General features: G+C 38.7%; 1 protein-coding gene across 1 annotated transcript in view; it reads left to right on the forward strand.

Annotated features, from left to right (window-relative positions):
* The first annotated feature begins 360 nt into the window (after positions 1-360).
* Positions 361-23267, forward strand: part of LOC128534330 (thyrotropin-releasing hormone-degrading ectoenzyme-like) — a 58478-nt gene continuing 35571 nt past the window's right edge. Inside the window, exons 1-4 of the mRNA XM_053508721.1 lie at positions 361-885; positions 6065-6750; positions 8781-9054; positions 14119-14245. Coding sequence (XP_053364696.1) covers positions 6080-6750; positions 8781-9054; positions 14119-14245 — 1072 coding nt within the window. The 5' untranslated portion in view covers positions 361-885; positions 6065-6079. The remainder of the gene's footprint in view (positions 886-6064; positions 6751-8780; positions 9055-14118; positions 14246-23267) is intronic.

Raw genomic sequence — 23267 nt, forward strand, 5'->3', positions numbered from 1 at the left:
ATTTTATTTTTTTGTTAGGGTACACATCAGGAAGAGAAAGTAACCCGTAAGACAAATAGGAGAGAAAGAAAAGAAAAGAGGTTTAGAACAGGGAGAGAAAGGGGGCAGGAAGACAAGCAGAGAGAGAGAGAGAGAGAGAGAGACCAGCTGTGTTGGAGAGAGCACTAGAGAGAGAGAGAGAGAGAGATGAATCAAACCCTAACTTCCGGTTGATGTGAAGCACAGTCGCGCAGTGCAGTGTCTCTGGATTGGACGTTAATTCGGTAGTGAGCGCGCTGTGTGTGTGTGTGCGCGCGCTGATAAAGGAGCCGGTGCTGATGCTGGAGGCGCTCGGAGACGCGCTGCTCTGCGCTGCGCTGCGGGAGGATGCGAGCTTTAGGAGCGGGCTGATGTGTGGTGAGACTACAGTCTGATCTACACACATCCTGGGGTAGATCCGTGTCTGGATCAGCCTGGGACCTCCTCTTTTTTTTAGGATCTCTCAGTGTGTGTGTGTGTGTGTGTGTGAGAGAGAGAGAGACTTTACAGCACGAGACTCCGGAGATGTTCGGCGTGTGTGTGTGAGATTCCGGCACATGGAGCTCCGTAGCGCGGAACATCCTCCGACTGTCAGCGGCTCTTCAGGCTCCATCCGCAGAGGGACACCCCGAGCCCCTGCTGGACTCTGCCTCCGCTCGGACCCGCAGCCCCAGCATGGGCACAAAGAAGGAGCCAGTGTGGGGATCAGTCAGGGGCTTAGCACAGAGGAGCGCAGGAGACCGTACGGGAGTCGTTCACGGATGATCAGTGTTTCTATTAACGGAGTGTTTTTTAGTGAAAAAGAAACTTTATGAGAGAGAATAAAGAGGGACTGCCGAGGGAGCGACTGTTTATAGCTGCTACAAGGTGAGTGGGAACAGGAACTAACTTGTTTCATGGACATTCCAAATCATGAAATGTGACTATAAAGTGATTTCTGATAACTAAAAAGAAATATTACTAAATATAATTAATATTACTAAATAAAATATATATTAGAAATATTACTCTTTTTTGTTTCCAATATTTTTTCTCACATATTTCATACACATTTCCATAACTGCAGGACTGTAAAGCTGCATTGCAACAATGACATACAAATAAAATTAAATTGACATTAAATTAAATATATATACTGACAGAAAATGAAATCAATTTGATTTTTTCTTTTTTTACTCTAACAGCTCCATACATAATTGTTTACCAGCTAATGATTTAATGACTAACATGCCGCTAGTTGTATACGCTGCCTGGACAAAATTAATTAATGAACTAATTAATAACTCATACATGCTAAATTTTGTTCCAATTAACATGTAAATATGATTTCTCATGCTCCCAAAACCACTCTTTCACTATTTGAGTTCTGGTATGATATGTGATATGTATGGTGCGTCTGGTGATACCTGGTCATTTAGTACATTCAGGTTTGTCAGCTGACTTAATTTTCTTGCCACATAACATTGCTGAGCCTAGACCCGAGCAACTGAAAAAAAAAAACCCAGATCATAACACTGCCTTGCTCCCCCCCACTGATTTATTTTGTCCACTTTGGATTCAGCTTCACCAAGTGTTTAAGTGATCTCTGATCACACTCATTTATTATTTTTTGTCTGATCACATTTCTTCCATGAATCTGACAGTTCAACATTACCCCTTCAGGTTTTTTATGATGTGTTGGACAGTTCTTAACCCAACTTCTGTAATTTCAGCATGTCCTTAGTTCATTTTTTTGTTTGACATCAGCCAATAATTTGACGCTACCCACAGTTACATCTTTTCCTTGACCTTGAGACACATTGTCGACATGGTTGTTTAAGACACAAGAAGCTCCTCACCAATATCATCAGTTAGGGTTGAAAGAAATGTTGCCCGCTGAAACATATTAATTACTGCTGTAATTATTCAAAGAAAGGCTTATTTAAATCCAAAGGATGACTTTTAAATAACTGGGCAGTGTAAAAAGGACGCTTTATTTTATAATGAAATATTCATTTAAACTGTTGCCACGTTGCTGTGGTATAAAAGAAATAAAGCACTTGGTGATGGCATTTTATAGAAAAATAAACCAGATTATTTTCGCATTATTGTTGATTATTTCACTAGAACATCACCACAAATGATGATTTGTATTCCTTCTCTAACTATTTAATTAGTTTAAATGCTAAACTAAATGCTCTCTACATGTCTCAAGGACTACTAAGTTTCACCGAGATCATATGACAGCAAATTGAAAGAACAAAATTTTGGCAAGTCTGAGAAGAATGAGTTATAGGTATTGCAAACTGATAACGAATATTTTGTGCATGGTTTCTTTAAGTAACAAGAATGTTAGAAATAACAAATAGGGAAATACACAACGTTATAACTCCACCTTCCACTTTTGTCTGCAATTGTGGTTGATTTTATATGAGTAATGCAATTTAGTGTCCTTAATGTGTTGTTAGAAATTTTATTTAAAGTATTCCAAACTTGTGATTTGATTTTGATTTTGTAATGGGTCAAAAACTAAGTGGTAGTACAAATTAAATAAAAAAAGAAGTGTTGAGGTTTGTTGCACACACAACCTTTTTACAACGATCGTTAAAGATCATAAGAAATATTCTAAACAATACAAATACCTTAGTTTACAAAATCTTTAGCCTCTTCCTCTACCAGTTTCAGTTTCACTTTGGTACATGACTACAGCTCCCTGCCATAGTACAGGTATACAGCGTATGCCATCCGTTTGTGCATCAACTGACCCGTTGTGTGTCAGTGGTCTCTTAGGATTATAACATCCCAGGATAGAGCAGACCAAACCAGACAAAGTGAATCTGACAGCTTTAAAACATGCATGTGTACATTACCTTCTTGCACACATGTATCTCAAGTCTGTATATAAATCATTCATGCCTATTTTAAGTGTTGTAACATTATTTACTTAATTAATTTTGTTTAAAAAATACACGAACCAAGGAAAATATGTAATATAATTGGTTTCATATGAGGTGTCTGCTTTTGCTTGAAGTTGTGGCTGCTGTCTTTCATGGTCTGCTGAAACATGGAGGTTTAAACCTTCAAAAACAAGGTCTTTTATATATTTTTAATATTTTTATTATATATTATATGTAAACCATATCTTTAACAAAAGTTTTTTTAAAGTTTGAAAACAGCATTTATCACTTTTTGCTGTCAAACTGGTCATATTATCACTCATATCTACTGCGGGGCACGGACACACACCATGGACAATTTAGAAAAGTCAGTTTAGCCTAATCTATCTAGCCTAATCTGTCTTTGGACTGTGGGAGGAAACCCGAAGTACCTAAATGGAACCCACCAAGCACGGAAAGAACTTCAAGTACACAGACCTAGGGTGGGAGTTGAACCCCGATCCTGAAGGTGTCAGGCCATAGTGCTAACCACTACACCATCATGCCACCCAAAATTATGTGTACCAGTGTCTTTCATTGATTGAATTATTTTTCTTGATAGTTTTGTTGCACAGAAAAATATTCAGTAATGAGTTAGTATGCTGACAGAACTATATACACTGTGTGATATCAGCCATGACATTAGGTAAACAGAATGTGCTGTAACCAACACGTGGTAAACAGAATAACACTGATTATTAATTATACACCAGTAAACTGGTAATTAAATTATAGGCACCCAAGGCTAACCAATGCACGTGGGAGGAAAGACTGGCCTATCTGGTCTGATCCCACAAAAAGCCAAAGCAGCTCAAATGATCAAAAAAGTCATTACTGGCTATGCTAGAAAAGTACCAGAACACATAGTGCATCACAGGCCCATCACACATGGGGCCCAGCGGGTAAGAGTTCAAGGTTGCTAATGCAGTTACCAAACTCCCCAGATCCCAATCAGATTAAGACCCCACGGGATGCTCTGGACAAGTAAGTCAAATCCATGGAGGTCTCACTCGGCAACCCACAACACCCAATCGATCCACAGCTAATGTCCCAGTGCTAGAGACCACGCACATCTCCAGATGGGGCTAAGCTGCGTTATGCCCCAAACGCCATGTAAATAATTTTAAAGTTATGGCTGATAGGTGTATATGCACTTTATATACAGCATATACACTCTGCATGTGTAAACTGTAATCTTTAGTAAAACCTTTAGTAAGCTGGATCTACCCCTGGCAGCTCTCCACTGCAATGTCCAGGAGAAACATCTGGTCATGTGGCTGTTGGTTGTAAAACTTTAACTTCCACAAGGAAAAAAAATCCTCTATGGGATTTTAAAAGGCAGAATTGGATGGAAGAAATAGCGACATTATTCTTTGGTGTGGTTGAAATCATTTTCTAAAATGCAAAAAAGTCATGACACAAAACAGATTAATCTAAATCCGATGCTTGTTTAGAATTCATGCCATTGCTCCTTAACAGGTGATGTGAACTGTATGTTTTTTCCCTTTATTCATTTATTTATTTATTTATTTATTTATTTGAACTATTGACAGTTTATTAGCAGACAGTCTCAGCTGAAATGTGAACATAGCAAAAGCTGCATAGTTAGATCTAAGACAACACTACCAAATCTTTGAATTCTTTGCTGAATTAAACTTAATCCATAGCGCTGTAAAGGTCCAAAATACCAAAATTAGAATGTAAAAATGTGCTAGCACAAGTTTCAAACCAGTACAGATGAACTGAAGGTTTCTGAAGGCTTTGCTTAAAATATTTTACAAGTTCAAGCAGATCCCCTTATAGAACATGATTCTTCTCTGATGGTTTTAATAAAACATTCTTATAATATAGACATGTGCTAGGATTGGCTGCAATCTAATACCAGCTTCTATCATGGACTGACCACAGGATCAATTACTGTAGGATTTATTCAATCAAAATCTATGGTTCTCAACAAGGTCATGGTCTCCTCACTCTTCATCATCATCATCTCTGCAGCTTGTGAATCTTCCTCTCATTGACATTTGTCCTTTCTTCACAGTTATTGTTTAGAGAACTTTAGAAATATCCAAAAACATTCCATTATTATAATGATTTTAATGAAGGCAGACCAGGTAGAGCTGTTAGATAACCTTTTATATCTGTTCTAGTTGATCTAAAGTACATCCTACAACCCTTTATTTCTGCAATACATTTGCGAAGTTGATTTTCCTATATTCAATACAGTGTAGTTGTTCTGCAAATTCACCAAATTGCTGTAGAATTTAGAAGCATGGGGTGTTTAAAAGTTCCATCATTGTTATAACAGTGGTGTAGCATCTGCAGAATGTGCTGTAACTACAGTATGCATGGGGCATTTAAGTCAAACCAAGACTAAACCAATTGGCGATTGATTTTATTTATTTTTTTGCCCATAATAAAAAAAAAGAAAGAAAACAAAGGAAGAAAAAGAAGTACGTCTGTGAATGATGATCTCATCTGAGGTGGCTTACAGGAATAAAAGGAGGATTTAATCTCATAACTGTGTTCTGTTATTTTGCCCAATCAAAAGTCCTGATTTGACTTGAAACATAACTTTTTACTAATGTACAGTAGTTTAAGTGAGAAAAGAATTCAATAGTTCTGAACAACTTCATTCAATTCACTTTGTGTAGAAGTCAATGTAAAGTAAGCTGTATAACATAATGCTTACTCGGAAAAGAGGTTTGAAAACACCCATGTCTGCAGTGCCGAGAAATGCATGCTAGCAGGCAAAGCAAAGCTATAACTGAAATGCAAACTTGCAATTAGCTATGTTTGGAAGCTGAATAAAATGTTACCAAGGTAGCCGACATTAACTTTCTGGGAAAGTTTGATACCAAAGATAAATGATGTTATGTTTTACAGAAGAAATGCTAGCCAAATGATACTGTAGCTTTGTTACACTTAACACAGGCTCTGATTATTGAACACTTTGGTGAGCACTTTAGTTCAATACTGTATGTAGTCATTCAGTCCTGTATGTGTTGATTTACTTCTGTGCGTCAGAAATATTGGGAATAATTAATTCTGTGTGTTAAATCTGAAAAAATAAGATTTTTTTGTATTCTTATGCTGATAAAGCTCAGAACATTTCCTCTGCTTGTTTGCAGTAAGTTAACCTGGCAATGGGGATCGAGGAGTTGAGTGTGCGGAACGGTCGTGCGGTGTCTGACCGCTGGGCTGACAGTGTGGTGGTGCGTCCCCGGACCCCTGAGCGCCACGTCACCGTGCACAAGCGGCTCATGCTGGCATTCGCTGTCTCCATCCTCACGCTCGTGGTGGTGTCGGCTGTCGCTGTGACGCTGGCCGTCAGCTTTGAGAAATGCGGCAGCGGTCATGAGATTGTGGTTTCACCTAGTACCGGCTCCAATCAGTCACGAGAAAGAGGTAGCGAACAAAAAGGTGGGGACATGCAGCCGTGGCGGCATTTACGCTTACCAACATCAGTGAGACCCCGCCACTATGACCTCCAGCTCTCCGTCTACATGCACAACTTCACCTTCTCTGGGGAGGTGAGCATCGAGCTCGAGTGTTTGAACGCCACCAAGTTTGTCGTACTGCACGCTGACAAGCTGAACATCGAAAAGGTGGCTGTGTATTCGGATAATAAGAAACCAGGCGCCATGAGGATCCACCGGCACTTCCGGTACCCACACAACCAGCTGTACGTCATCGCGCTGCACCGGGAAATGAAACCCTTCAGAACGTATAAGATCTACGTGACTTTCCAGGCTCAGATCCAGAACCAGTTTCTGGGATTTTACCACACCTCCTACATGCTGCACGGTGAGAGAAGGTAACCCCACTTTCAGCGTTTACTCCAGCATGCACTTACAGCTCAGCGTGGGAACGTGATTTACCCCGTGACGAGTTAATAAACACCTGCAGTGTGCTGCTGCGGCACACATACACGTGTTTAACATTCTTTCATTTCCCTTAAAAGCCAATAGAAGCAAAATTTACAGTGTTACATTTTAACATTTTAGACCAGTCAAAAGTTTGTGCACCATGGTCCTGATGCAGACACAATGAAATATATTACTAATGCTCATGAAAAACACCCTAAGTGACTGATGAAAATGTATTTATTAACTAAACTTATTTAGTTTATCATAAAACTAGTAAGACTGGGCAGTTGGTTTAAGCCGCTGTCTTGATTCTACACAGTTCTTCACTTCTATCCTTCACACAATGCTGATCAGACACCCTGACGTCCCTCCATGAGCCGAATCTCCTGCTTGTAAACACCACCTTTACTCACACACACTATTCACTTTAATTGTGCAGAGCACTAACGCGTAGCTCCATCACTGCTACGCCTGTCTGTGGAGATTCACCTCCTGCTCATCACTCATTCAGTGTGTGTGTGTGTGTGTGTGTGTGTGCACTGACACTCCTCCATTCAGCTCCCAGTTCTCCATATGGCAGCAGTTTGTAACTGGATAAAAATATCAGTAACTGCATTTGTACAGGAAGCTCTGACCACAAAACATCCAGATTCAATTCTTTTCTTGTGCTGCAGCTCTGATGGAAAATGATGCATTATATATATATATATTTTTTTATGAACAAGTTTAAGATGTAAAACAACAAGTGTCACTATACTGTATTAATTTTAAGCCTGACTTGCTGGGCTTGTGAACATATTTCTACGGCCATGTTATATTCTCTCCACACTGAGCCTTAGAGCCCACGCTTGATTTTTATATCCTGTGTAATAAGTTATGGAGTGAACGTTAAATAAACCCGTCAGATTTTATTCCCTTTTTATTCACACAGGGCCGTATTCAGAATGTGGATTTAATACTGAGAATGCAAACATTAATACTGTCAGTTTGATCTAACCACTGTATGTTATGATTATATATTTAAAAAAAAAGAGGTTTGTTTTATATTCAATCCAAAAATATGGACGAACTGAGAACAATATTAAATACTATACATACATATAACACTGTAAATAAAATAATAATTTCATGACTGTCATTAGAAATCAGAAAAAATGCAGCTGGATGAAATATATTGCTGTTATGTATGGGCGGAGTGAGTCCTAACAGTGCAGAGGGAAGTATGGGGAGGAGCCCAATGCAGGCTTAAGGGGAGGATGCGTGGTCGTTAGGAAAAACTCTTCCTTTAATTAAAAATTCTTTATTTTAATAAAAAGAAAAAATTTCTTCATACAGCAAATCTTCACTTTAAAAATCCTGCCCAGTCTCACCCTGCCCTTGTCCTTTTACTGTCCTGTCCCAGAGAGACATTGATCCACTCACTACCTGGCGTCGAACTAATGTCTGCACGCCAAGTGACTCATCTGTAAGGTTTAAGTAGACGTACGCCCAGGTGCTGCGCATTTCACCTGATCGCCTCTACAGTGGAACTGCATACAGTAGCAACCGAGGTTAAAGGTGCTTATAGATTTACCTGACCGGCAATCTAAGGCATTACAATTGCTCATCTCAAGGAATAAACATTTTATGCATACAATTGTGAATTAATAAAGAGGGAGGTGTAAGATATTTACTTTTTTTTTTTAGAAGAGAACGCACTGGACTTACAAAAAAATGCAAATCCAGCAAAGAGTGTCTAGTGGCGTTATTAAGTTATTCTGTCTCACACACGCACACACACACTCAGTCACACACACACACAGGATTTGCTGAGACTAATGCTGTTTATATGCAGTTTTGGACATTTTTCTTGCCAATCAGGAGGGTCTCTGTGTGACCAATTTTTTTTTTATGATGGTACACTTTCAAAACTGCTCCTCTGTCCTCGTTATCTTCTCCTCATCTTTTTTTTGGTTTAATCTCCTTTCTGTCTGTGCAGGTACACTGCTGTGACTCAGTTCTCTCCGACTCATGCAAGGAAAGCTTTCCCATGTTTTGACGAGCCTGTCTATAAAGCCACCTTCAGTGTGACACTGAGACATGACGCTTCCTTCCAATCCATCTCCAACATGCCCATCGAGTCGTCCAGGCTGGACAAGGATGGCTGGATCACCAATCGGTTCTCCAGGACGCCTCGGATGTCCACTTATTATGTTTCGTGGGCTGTGTGTGACTTCGGCTCCAGACAGACGATGACACATAGTGGAGTGATGGTAGGTCTAACACATGGCCCCATTAAAAGACACTAGAGTATGGAGATTTACTCTCCATTTAAAAACCCAACACTTGTATTGGATGGAGGACGCCACTGACTCTGCTGTTTTCTTCGCCAACGCTTTACACGGACAGGGACGTTTTCATGTGTTTTATGTTTACGACTCAGTAATAAACGTAAACCTTGTAGATGCCGAACTCAGAGCAAGTTGCTCATGCATAATGTCCACATGTAGACTCACTCGTCTCTGTCTTTAATAAGCAAGTGAACTGCTTATGTGAGGTTTCTTTGTTTTTAATGACTTATGATAAGATGAGGATCCCATCACCGGTAGAGTGATAATGGGAAGGAAAAAAAACACAAAAGGAATTTATTTATTTCCTCATTTCCGCCACATGCTGTGTGCTATTATCTCTCCTCTGGGTGTGCTAACAAGCCGAACACAGCTCACTACTAGAGCAGGCACTGACACACACACACACACACATGCACACACACACATGCACACAGTGGGGGAGGATATTGCGCTTTTTAAGCAGTGTGAAACGCCACTATTATAATCTCCATTTCAGGATAAAAAGGCAGTTCGATTAAAAAGGCGTTTTTGAGGTGACAGCAGCAGAAGCGTAACCATAAAAATGTATTTATCCTCACTTTGCTTTTCTCCTCATCACTTCCTCCAGTTTATTTATATTTTCTTAGCTTTTGATCACTTTCTCACGCATGAACCAGACTGCTGCAGGTCTACATTAACCTGTTCATGGCTGTAACGGTCACTGTCACAATAACTGTAATGGTAATACAGACATACGAACAGTCAATGTAACAATAACTGTAACAGTATTGGCAACGGTAACAATAATTTTAACACTATCAGTAATGCTCACCATAACAGTGAGACCATAATAGTGCACCAGGGCAGCTTCCGTTCTCTAAGGCTGAAGCGGTGATACAGGACATGCATGCTGGGTGGGGCTTGGCGTGTAGTCCTTAACAAAGCTTAATTAAATGACTAGGTGATAATTAGCATAATTGCTGGAACTAGACCACCACTTTGCATGATGATTGGGTTAGGACCTAGCATGGCTGTTAAGTTGAGACATGGACGTAAAACTGGGCCAGGACTTAGGGGAACTAGAAAAGGACTTTCAGTTGGGGCAACACTTAGCTATGGCTAAGGCTTAGAGGCCATAATGGCCATGAACCAGAAATGGGGAGCGATTGGGACAAAATGATTTTGTAAGCCTAAGGGTAAGTTGGGATGTAGCTTGGAGCTTAAGAGACTACTTTATAGCTCTTAAGGAAGCTTAAGGAAGCAAGCAGGACAACTTCAGGTCAAAGTCTAAGTTAAGATGCAGAACAAAGATGATTAAAAAAAAAAAAAAGTTGTGGAGCCAGCATAACTTTCTCAAAGATGAACTGAGGTGCAGAGCGACCGCTAATTAAAAAAGCTGCAGCTATGATGTTCTCAGAGCTAGGGAATGCAGAAACTTGAACTGCAGGCACGATGCTCTCAAAGCCAGATGGTGGAAGAAGCAAACTGTTTTTCAAAAACAGTTGGTACAGTATAGTCTGCAATTTGTCCTGGGCATCAAGGGATAGTGCTGGGCTAGGATGGGATTGTGCAAAGCGTGGCAGAGACTTTGTGGGACACATTGCTGGTGCAATGCATGACTTAGATGGTGCAGAGCAGGGCAGCAATGAGCCATGGAACAGGGCATGACTCAGGCATAGTGTTGTTTAAGGTCAGTAGCGACTGCTTCTGACATTGCAGGATTGTAGTAAAACAGAGCTGAGTTCAGGGTTTAACTCTGAAACAACAGGGTTCCAGGACAAAACTTCATTACTCTGGACTAGCAGTGCTTAATTCAGGAGGTCCCTGTTGACCTTCACCTGAAGCTAGGGCACCTGGATGGCAAGCAACAACCCTTGCTCCTGGAGATCCTACAAACCCAGATTAGAAGCTTGCTTGTCTTTCTGTTCGACTGTACAAGACATAATTCAGGACATAAAACAGGACATGACTCAGGCATAGAATGACATGTTTCTGGGTCAGTATGACATGATTGACATACTGTAGCATGGCAGAATTCTAAAACAGTAGAACTTAGTACAGGTACCAAAGGGCTTAGCTCTGTGACAACTCAATGTGATTCAGATTGGCAAAAGTAAAAGATTTAAAGAGAAGTACTTAAAACATATCAATACACAACTTACAGCATTAAGGACTTATATACAGTATACAACTAAACTGTGAATTCAAAGAGCAAAGAAAGAAAACTTAAAAGTGCTTAATTGTAAAAAAACAAACAAAAAAAATAAAAAATTCCAGGGGTGCACAGCGCCCTCTAGGGGACACCCATGACGAATGGTAATAGTTACAGTAACAACAGTAAAGTGATAGTAAGAGTAACAGAAACAGCAACAGTACTTGTAACATTATCAGTGTCTCCATTCAACAATAACACTAATTGAAACAGAAATGGGCCTGGGATAGTAACAGTAAATGTAACATGTACTGTATCCTACTAATTGTTATTATTATTACCCCGGGTCTTAAATAGAACATTGCCTGTATATTGAGTGCTGATGCTGCTCTGAACATCTTGAGTCTTTCCATTTTTCTAACACACATAGAAACAACTCATCGGCTCGTTAACCCACCCTCCATGAGGTTAAACTGTGTGAGTTAGAGCAGACATTCGCGGAAACAATGAAGGGCATGGGGTTTTAGGATGAAAGATTTGAATAAAAACACATTTAAACCCTCTACAGTCAGAGCTTTATTCGTGAAGATATTTACACATGTGATGCGATATGGGATAAATGTTCGGAAGCAGTAAGTGGACAGACACTGCTGCTATAGAAACATGTGTCTCTGGTTTTTACTTTTAGTGGAGGAGCAGAAATATTTACAGATCCAAGGTCTTTCGCTGTTACCTTCCAGTCTGTGACACGGCAGCTTGTGTGAATCAGAGTCCTGAGGGATTCTCTCTTCCTGTGTGTGTGTGTGTGTGTGTGTGTGTGTGTGTGTGTGTGTGTGTGTGTGTGTGTGTTTGGCGGCGGGGGTGTTGGGTGTCGTTGGATTGGTGACTCAGCCAGTTTTTAAAACCCTTCATTCTGTTCCTCTCGTCCGTGAGCTACGAGCTGTGCAGATCCTCCGAGCTTCGTATGGTGTCATTATCCTCCAGTCGATAACAGACTCAGAGCCGCTCAATTCCAGTCCAATTAACTCCATTAGAGTCCTGAGACAAAAAAGAGAGAAAAAAGAGAAAAATGACCAGCATATGGAACCTCATGACTAATTAATTCTCCCCAAGGCTGAATAATCCTGAATTAATTTGCATTCTGTGTGGGGTTTTTATCACTTCACCTCCTACAGCCAATAAACCAGGAATATTTGTAAAGAATTAAATTCATATAAAAGTGAACTGTGATGTAGGAGGTGCTGTGAAACAATGTCTTTTTCTTTGCCTTCTGAGAGAGAGAGAGAGAGAGAGAGAGAGAGAGAGACGAAGCCTTTGATTCTGGCTGGATTGATGGTGGTGCAGAAACAGTGGTGCATTAGCCCTCAGCCTATCCAACAGAACCATTAGTTTTACAGAGGGAACGTGTGACACCTCGTATTCTTTCACTCTCTCTCTCTCTATTTGTTTCTTTCTCTCTCTGTTCAGTGACAAAATGCTGTGAGATTTAGAGTCAAACACCATCAAAGCAGACACACCACAGCAGTGAGAGAGGAGCAGACGGCTTTAGAGATTTTGAAGGAGAAGAGAATGAAGGTGCTTATGGGAAAAGATCTCCTGAAGCTCCAGGTGACAGATCAGTGACCTGGATGTGTCTCTCTGGTATCACTCGAGTCGCTTTTTCTGTTCCGGTGATTCAGTTACGAGTCGGTTTAGTTCAATGGATTTAAATGAATTGAATTGTTACGGAGACATGGCGAGGTGGATTTACTGACTTCTTCATTCAGATCAGATTAGATCAGATCCATGTCTTCTCCAGTGAAGTCCACACTGAAGCTGCACTGAAGGCAGTGAGCAGATCAGACTTACAGTGTATTGTACTTTAAAATAATTTCAGTGTAGAAATAGGAAGAGTAGCTGCACTTTGTGCGTGAGTTCTGATCTTCGTCCTCTGACAATCAACTGTTTTTACTTTCAGTAAACTTAATGTGTAAATATTTGTATGAACACTAAAAGAGTCAACACCATAAGACATAAACTAAAAATGTTTCCCAATGTGTCCCTGAATGAAGTGAGGCTCAAAATCAAAAGTACCAGTCAGTATCTGGTGGCCACCAGCTGCTTGAAGTACTGCAGTGCATCTCCTCCTCATGGACTGCCTATTGCGGACAGTCTGAGCACTGATGGAGGGATTGTGTGTTCCTGGTGTGACTCGGGCGGTTGTTGTGGCCATCCTGTACCTGTCACGCAGGTGTGATATTCGGATGTACCGATCCTGTGCAGGTGTTGTTACACATGGTCTTCCACTGCGAGGATGATCAGCTGTCCTTCCTGTCTCCCTGTAGTGCCGTCTTAGGCGTCTCACGGTGCGGACATGGCGATTTATCGCCCTAGCCACATCAGCGGTCCTCATGCCTCCCTGCAGCATGCCTAATGCACGTTCACGCAGATGAGCAGGGACCCTGGGCATCTTTCTTTGGGTGTTTTTCACAGTCGGTAGACAAGTCTCTTTAGTGTCCTGCGTTTTTAGAACTGTGACCTTAAGTGCCTACTTTCTGTAAGCTGTTAAGGTCTTAACGACCATTCCACAGGTGCATGTTAATTAATTGATTATGGTTAATTGAACAGGCATGGAAAACATTGTTTAAACCCTTTACATAAAGATCTGTAAAGTTATTTGGATTTTTACAACATTATTGTTGAAATACACAGTCCTGAAAAAGGGATGGTTCTTTTTTTGCTGAGTATACATATATTGTGTTTTGTTCACAAAAATCTAATAAACAAACTTTTTTCACCAAGTTCTATCAACTAACCGAACATAAAATTAACATGACATAACCCCATTTTGTGTGTGTGTGTGTGTGTGTGTGTAGATAAGGCTGTTTGCGCGGCCCGATGCCATTCAAAGTGGATCCGGAGATTATGTCCTGCACATCACCAAGAGCCTCCTCAACTTCTATCAGGATTACTTCCAAATCACATATCCGCTGCCCAAACTAGGTATGTTCTTTTATATGTGTGTGTGTGTGTGGGTGTGTGTGTAGGTGTGTGCGTGCGTGCGCACTTTTGTTTAATGAATGGTCTCTGTTTCATCCTATTGGTTTTCTGTCAGTTTGATGTGTTCATTTAAATTCATCATAAATCGCTCTGCTCTACAGTTCTCCTATCATTTCGTGTGTGCGTGTGTGTGTGTGTGAGCGAGTGTGTGTGAGGTGTGAGAGAGAGAAAGAGATTAAATATCTACTGGTCTACAATACTAATCCAGTGGTTAATTCTATATTAGATTAACTACAGAACAATTAAATGCAGCATGATTAAGAAATTAAAAGATAATGGAGAAAAGTCAGATTAATGAATCACAGCAGGATTTATTATAGTGTGAATAATAAGTGTGAATAATTTCAGTATTATTGATTCCTTAGCATGATTCATTGATTATTTTAATGTATCACAGTTAGAGTCGTTACAGAGGTATTGATTATGCATTTTGTGGTTGATTATTTAAAGTGTGAGTAAATAGTGTGAATGTGATTGAGTAGCTGGTGTAAGTAAATAGTGTGAATATTTGTATAATTAGGTATTTGACTGATTTACTGTTTAATTTAATTACAGTGTGATTAAATGTTCAGTGTGATTAATTGCAGTGTGATGAATTATTCTTTATGATGTGTATTGTATGATTAATTACTGCATGAATAGTGTCATTTAATTACAGTGTGATTTATTAATTACTGTGATTAATCACAGTGTGGGTTCATTACAGAGTGATTGATGATTTTGTGTCTAAGGGCAGTAGTGTGTGTGTGTGTGTGTGTGTGTGCCCTGTCTCAGACTGTCTAATGAGGATTTTTCATTACTCCTGATTTATGACCTAAAGATTTTCCTTGCTTGGTCTTAAATCTTAGAGGACAAACTCTTTTAATCTGACAGGAAAAATTCAGGATTTTAATTTGTCATAGTAATCAAAGGAGAAATTATTTTACACTATTTTTTTTAATGTATTGTTTTATCATCAGCTTAGAAGACCCTAACTAATGTTAAACTTATTGAGCATCATGTACCAACATTTACCAGCAAAAACAAACAATTACAACCACCAACTTTTTCAATGAAACACCAACATTCACCATCAAACACCAACATTCACCATCAAACACCAACATTCACCATCAAACACAAACATTCACCATCAAACACAAACATTCACCATCAAACACCAACATTCACCATCAAACACCAACATTCACCATCAAACACCAACATTCACCATCAAACACCAACATTCTCCATCAAACACAAACATTCACCAGCAAACATCACAATTCACCATCAACTTTCAACCATAAAACACCAATATTCAACATCAAAAACCAAAATGGTCCATCAAACACCAACAATCACCATCAAACATCAATATTCTCTAATAACCATCAGCATTCACTATCAAACACCAACATAAATCATTTAACACGAACACTGACCATCGAACACCAAATAATTTTGAGGAGGATAATATTTACATTTTTAACATCAAATAAACAAATGTTTTTGTGGACATTTTTAAGCGTTTTGGGCAGACAATCTAAACATATAATTTTATAAAAGGGCTTTTATTACAACTTTACACAAAATTTTTTTTATTACACACATGTTAAAATTGTTTATGTCCTCTGTCCTGCATTGTGGTTTTTAAGTGCACACTGCACTGGAGTGTTAAATATGTTCATGTATTTTGTGGGTTTGGCACAAGAGGGCAACAACAAACACGGATGAGGTCTTATGGAAAAGGGGTAATTTTACTTAGGGAAGGAAAGGGTTAAAGAAGGGAGGAAGGGAAAAAGGGAAGGAAAGGTGTGCACGTGCAGGTCTGATCAGAGCTGGCATGCGGGCACAGGCTGCTAGCGGTTGTCCTTGCCACAGTGATCAGATGGGCGGAATACCATTTACGACTTTGAAGTCCTTGGTTAATGTAATTTAGACGACTATAAACCGTAGGAAAAAAACTATTAAAATCCGTAAAATGTACAGTATAATGAGTGCAATCCCGCACAACCAATAATGTTGCTACCGTATTTTTTATAGTAAATTTCTGGCAACCACAGCTGCCAGTTTTTTACTGTAAAATTTTTGGTTTATTTGTTACAGAGCAGATTTTTTAACTCTATTAACAAAGATTTAGTAAAATATAAACTGGTGCTTCATGATATTAGTAACAAATACCTTCTGTGAGAGTATATCATAAATTTTACTGCATTAAACCATATTTTCATATGTTTTTAACTGTTAAATTTAAGGTCTTACTCTATAAAACTAATTACAGTTTTTCACTGTAAATTCTACGGTTATCCCAAGTTTTGTAAAATACGGTTTTATTCTGTAGTGTTTATACGGTATTTTACTGTTAAAATTACAAACTTTTTTTTTTACAGTGTACGAACACTTTAAAACACTGACTTCCTCAGTCAACAACATTCTTATCAAACACCAAATTTTACAAACACCAACATTCATGACAAGGTAGCAACATTTTTTATCAAACATCAACACTCTACACTGAAAATAATAATCCTTTGAATTCACTTGATTTTAATGTGTACATCGGTCCCACATCATCAGAATGTGGCCAAATTACACAAATTTTTGCCTGCTGAACCAAAGTACTTCATTCATGTTAAACTTGTGTGAAAGAATCATGTTGACTTAACATAATCTTTATCATTGACTGTAATGGCAATTAATTGTGCAATTTTAATGTAATTGAATTATGTCTTTGATATTCCATTACCATTGGAAAGTCAACAATTTCTTAGTGCTTATCTTATAAAAATGTTTAATGTAATTTTAATTAAAAAAATTAATCAGTTAAATTAATTTTATTAGGTTCATTTTACTTATTTACTACAGCTGCGTCCAACATAATTTAATACTGTTAACATAAATGAATAGCGTTAGTACAACTCAAGTAAATTTTAATTTCAAGCCCTGGTCAACTGAATTCTGTGAAGGAAGGAAGCATAAGACAAACGGGATAAAACAGAGATTTTTATTTTATATATATATATATATATATATATATATATATATATATATATATATATATATAAAAACCTGTTTAACACCAGCAGCAACTTACAAATGAGGTCTTAATTTGAAAAGATGTAAGTGACTAAACATCGCTAAACAGAAGGTGACATTTATGTTTAGTATTTCGTTTCTATTTAGAAAGATGGGAATTATTCCTGCTTACCTTTTCCACACGCACGCCAAACGTTTGTCTTCCTCAATCTCTCTTACACTCACACTGTTCTCTTGTCGCGACGTTTGCTTTGATATTTCCGGTTTTCATAGTGACAAGATCTCTTTGGTTTATCTCAACATGATTGTAAGGGCCATATTTCATTCTTGTGATTTGTTGTTATGTTTATCTTATTTCAGTTTATTAGTTAAGCATTAAGCATTAAGTATCATAAATATAATTTGTATTGTGACATCACTTCATGGGTTGTTCTGTGACATCATCCCACAGTTATGCAGTTCCATGTCTATCACGCACGTTAGTTGTAGTTGCTGTTAAGACACGGAAGGATACAGAAAGGTTTTGGAGCACACAAGCTTTTGACCGTGAGACAGTAAGCTAAAAGGAATACAGTAAAATAAGTTGTTGTAACTGTAATCTATCGAAGCTACAGAACACAGCAAGCGACTCGTCGTGACTACAGTGGATTTATGCAAGAAACTGTAACAACCGTTGTTTTTGATGTTGAAAATAAACAAGAGACAAAGAAATCAACGAAACGTCTGATGTCGTCAGTGACACTGTGTAACTAAAGACACGCGTCAGAACTTGTGAATAACATGCACCTACAATGATTGAATCTAATACATGTTAAGTTGTTCAATTCCATGCAAATACAACATAATTTATTCATGTTCATCTTGGAAACATGAAATTATTATGTACAAAACACATATTACATTTTTGTACCTGTAACAGGTAGCCATGTTCATTTTTTTTTAGTGTACATTAAATGCCAACATTCACCACCAAACAGCAACATTCACCACTGAACACCAAGATTGCTTCCTTCCCTCCACCTTGTACTGGTGAGGTCTCAAACACAACATTCCTAAATTAAGACAACTTTTCATCGACTATTATTCTGTGTGAAACATTAGCCTTCTCAGGCCCCTTGTGTGCTTGCACTGTGCATGAGATAGATCTGTAATACTTGTAGTAAGGTCAGTACCAGTCTGTAATTATGGGTGGGTCAAATTTGTGACAAGAATCCTGTAGCGTTATCTCCTCTTTATCTCATTCGTTTTTTTTTGTTTTTTTGTTTTTTTTTGCAAGTATTATTGATGTTCTTGAGGCGCAAAGAAAACAGGGATTACTAACCCCCCAGAGTGATGGAGCGAGTAGACTGTGTGTGTGCTGTGTGTGATGTTTGGGTGTCTCTTCTTCGTCTCTTCTGTCACACTGACACTAACTTGACGTCTGACTCTAACACTTCAGCTCGTGTCCTCTGAGAGTGCTGACGCCTCACTCACTCACTGTCTGTGTGCAATTGTCAGATCAATTAGCTGTCTAAAAGCTAATTAAGCCTTTAATTAGCAGCTGAACTTGGTCTAAAAAGAAACTGTCATTCTGATAGGAAATTCTGATGAATCGAACACCTTCAACAAACTAATACAAAGAACAAAACGTTATTGAGCCAAGAAATAAACACCAGCCTTGTTAAAAAACTCTCACACTGGGTTAAAGGAGCTTCTCTTAAGTGTCAGCTCCAAACATGTCTTACTTTAATCAGGCATTAAAAATGAATGGAGTATGTGAATAATTCAGGATTTTTTAATTATGTAGTGTCACTAGTGTCATTTTTTCAATCTAAGCTTGTAACTTTTACTTGAGCCCACCTGCATAAATGGAGAATGTTGGTGTTTGATGAAGAATATTGGTTAATGTTGATATGTGTTGAAGAATGTTTGTGTTTGATGGAGAATGTTGGTGTTTGATGAAGAATATTGGATAATGTTGATATGTGTTGAAGAATGTTTGTGTTTGATGGAGAATGTTGGTGTTTGATGAAGAATATTGGATAATGTTGATATGTGTTGAAGAATGTTTGTGTTTGATGGAGAATGTTGGTGGGTGATGGAGAATGTTGATTAATGTTTATATGTGTTGAAGAATGTTGATGTTTGATGGAGAATGTTGGTGAGCGATGGAGAATGTTGGTGTTTGATGGAGAATGTTGGTGTTTGATGGAGAATGTTGGTGTTTGATGGAGGATGTTGGTGTTTAAATGGAGAATGTTGGTGTTTGATGGTGAATGTTGGTTAATGTTTATACGTGTTGGAGAATGTTGGTGTTTGATGGAGAATGTTGGTGTTTGATGGAGAATGTTGGTGTTTGATGGAGAATGTTGGTGTTTGATGGAGAATGTTGGTGTTTGATGGAGAATGTTGGTGTTTGATGGAGAATGTTGGTGTTTGATGGTGAATGTTGGTTAATGTTTATATGTGTTGGAGAATGTTGGTGTTTGATGGAGAATGTTGGTGTTTGATGGTGAATGTTTGTGTTTGATGGTGAATGTTGGTTAATGTTTATATGTGTTGGAGAATGTTGGTGTTTAATGGAGAATGTTGGTGTTTGAATGAGGAATGTTGGTGTTTGAATGAGGAATGTTGGTGTTTGATGGAGAATGTTGGTGTTTGATGGAGAATGTTGGTGTTTAAATGGAGAATGTTGGTGTTTGATGGTGGATGTTGGTGAGTGATGGAGAATGTTGATTAATGTTTATATGTGTTAAAGAATGTTGATGTTTGATGGAGAATGTTGGTTAATGTTTATATGTGTTGAAGAATGTTGGTGTTTGATGGTGAATGTTGGTTAATGTTTATATGTGTTGGAGAATGTTGGTGTTTGATGGAGAATGTTGGTGTTTGATGGAGAATGTTGGTGTTTAAATGGAGAATGTTGGTGTTTGATGGAGAATGTTGGTGTTTGATGGAGAATGTTGGTGTTTGAATGGAGAATGTTGGTGTTTGATGGAGAATGTTGGTGTTTAAATGGAGAATGTTGGTGTTTGATGGAGAATGTTGGTGTTTGATAGAGAATGTTGGTGTTTGATGGAGAATGTTGGTTAATGTTTATACGTGTTGGAGAATGTTTGTGTTTGATGTTACTGCTGCTTTGCTTTTCACTCACTCACATTTGTTTTTTTGTACCTGATAAGAATCCGTAATGGAATTGGTTCAGTGTTATCGAGCATTATTATCTATTATACTGTACAATGACATTGTAAAATATCACAGTTTTCCACTGAGACATCATTTACACCTGAGCTTTAAAAGGTCATTGTGATATTCTCGTCAGTCTTTACTATGAATGATCCAGTAACAGGTCTTTACTAATATTCCATTTCCTGTCAGCTTCCCTCCTGCCTCTGTACTGTAGCTGTGACTGATTCTGATGCTCTGATCTTTATCATCAGGTCTTTCTATGGCCGAGCGTCAGGACGAGGCTCTCATAATAAAAAAAGAAATGGTTTGAGATGAGAATCTTTTAGTGAGCTCATTTCACTCTTCAAGGTTGGACGTACGGAGGACATTTTCATATCGCTCTGTCACCATGGAAACGAGACTCATAAATCTGATAGGATTTTAAAGGAAAAAGAGAGAGGGTGTGCTGCAGTGTGAAAGTGTTGCACGGTCATCTTGTATGACGAAGTTTAGCAGCTTGCCACACTTCCAAGTTGCTGCATACTCACACACATACACACACACACACACACACAGTTGTAGAGCGAATGACACATTTGCGTCCTTACTCCAAGCCTGCGTTCGTTTGTCTCACGCTGAGTTTCGTGTCACCCAGTGACAGTGAGTGTTTTCCTTCTTTTACACACACTCTTGGGTGAAATTTGTCCTGGTGAGAGGAAACACACTCCTCACACTGAAGTTTCTGCTGAATAGTGGTTTTGGAATGAAGATAAAACAGAAGCTTGTCAGAGTGAGTGATGGCAGAGAGGACAGTCCTGAAGAGAGAGGACAGTGTGGAGTTTGTTTAAGACTTACTGAGGGACTTCCTGTCTGTCTGAGTAAAATGATATCACAGACGCGAGACAAAACACCATCATCACTTCAAAGCAAAAACTAAATTTCCTGTGTGGGAAAGTGAAAGTCTGTAGGATTTGTTTCTCTGTCTCTGTACTCATAGTAAAGAGCAAAAATGGTCCTGGAGAGACGAATCACAATGGGGAATAGAGATAAATGAGGAGAGATAGACAGAAAGAGAGACAGAGTGAGAATGGAGAATTGTAAATGACAGAGGAGAGATGGACTAAGAGGAAAGACAGAATGAAAATGAATGAATAGAGAGAGAAAAGTGCGACAGAATGGGAGAAAGAGAAAGAGCAGCTCGTTCCAAAGGAGAAAGATGATGAAAATGCAGGTTGTGTGGTCTCAGCCAATCACAATGCAGCATATTCTGATGAGCCGGGATCTCCAGGAACAAATTCATAATTAGGTCACTCTTCGCTGATCTCTTTCTCTCTCTCACGCACCCGCACGCGCACGCACACACACTTACACATGTTCTTCTGGACAGTTTTGTCCCCAAGAGACACCACACTGATGTATATTTGTGTTTCAGCACAGTGAAGGAACAGAAAGATGACACCACCTACAGGCTCTTTATAATTAATTAACATGTCTGAGTTGATGCACAATGTCACCCCCCGTAAACACACATAGAAACAGAAATAAATGTAGAAATTCTTATAGCACATGACTGAGGACGGCTGCAGGCTTCAGTGTTCAGTCATCCATTTCAGCAGCTCCGTCCACACACCATATCACTTCTTGTAAAAGTCCTCATTAAGAGAAGCCCTGATCCCATGTGACCTCCACATCCCAGTCCAGAAATCAGCACTTGATGGTGTAGGGGTCAAATGTTCTCAAGGGCCCTTGATCTGTAGGTGATGAAATGTGTGAGTGGTATGAAGGTGTGAACAAGGCCACTGGCTTGGCCAAGAGATTATCCCTACTGTCTCTCTCTCTCTCTCTCTCTCTCTCTCTCTCTCTCTCTCTCTCTCTCTCAGAACGAAGCCTGTGTCTCTCTAAATTGACATGATGGTGTTTAATGTCCTGGCCTTATATTTAAGATATTATAATTAATATAGTCACAAATCCATTATTAATGTCCTCATAGGGCAGTTATTAACAGCTATCTACAACATCTTCATATTTGGAAAAACACTTTGTTTTAATAAAAAAGTTCGGATTGGCTCATAGAGTCACTATATTCAAATCGTATATTTAAAACAATACATGAAAACAATCATCTAAAGGTTTGTCTAATACTTGCTGGGCTAATTGTGAACCTTGTGTGTGTGTGTGGGTGGAATTAGATGATCATTTTTAATGTACATTTAATTAAAGCATCTAATTAAACAGGCCTTTTAATGATCAGACTAAACTCCAGAGTTATTCTCCTATTCTGAAGAGGGAATTTAATGTCTGATGTGAAACCTGATTCAGGCGGATGTTTATCGGCATTGCAGAACTAAATCTAATAGCTAAATTTAAACACATCAAATATCTGTTGGTGTTTTATTTGTCTTAGTAATGTGAAGTGTCTAAGAAAAGTATTCATCACGGGGTTTTCTTAACATTCAAAAAGCATCTATTGGGTAAAAAAGACAAAATTCTGCATTACATTTATAGTGTTTGGTAAACACCATTATCCAGATGCTTTATCTTAATTCTCTAATTTTGACATTTTTACTCATAATTTCACTTCATGACCTTTTTATGGGACGTAATCAGGGTTACAGAAGAAAAGTCACTCCTACAAGATTCAGTAGTGCTGCGTTCTCTTTGAAGATTATGTAGAGGTCTTTGCACCTGATCTCCTGCACACATGCACCTGATCACCTCATTTATTCACATTCAACACATTTCACATACTTGGTGTATTTCGTTTTGTGGTTTGCACAATGAGATATTGTCTAAACCTTGA

The sequence above is a fragment of the Clarias gariepinus genome, chromosome 12 (genome assembly GCF_024256425.1).
Source record: "Clarias gariepinus isolate MV-2021 ecotype Netherlands chromosome 12, CGAR_prim_01v2, whole genome shotgun sequence".
Lineage (NCBI taxonomy): Eukaryota > Metazoa > Chordata > Actinopteri > Siluriformes > Clariidae > Clarias > Clarias gariepinus.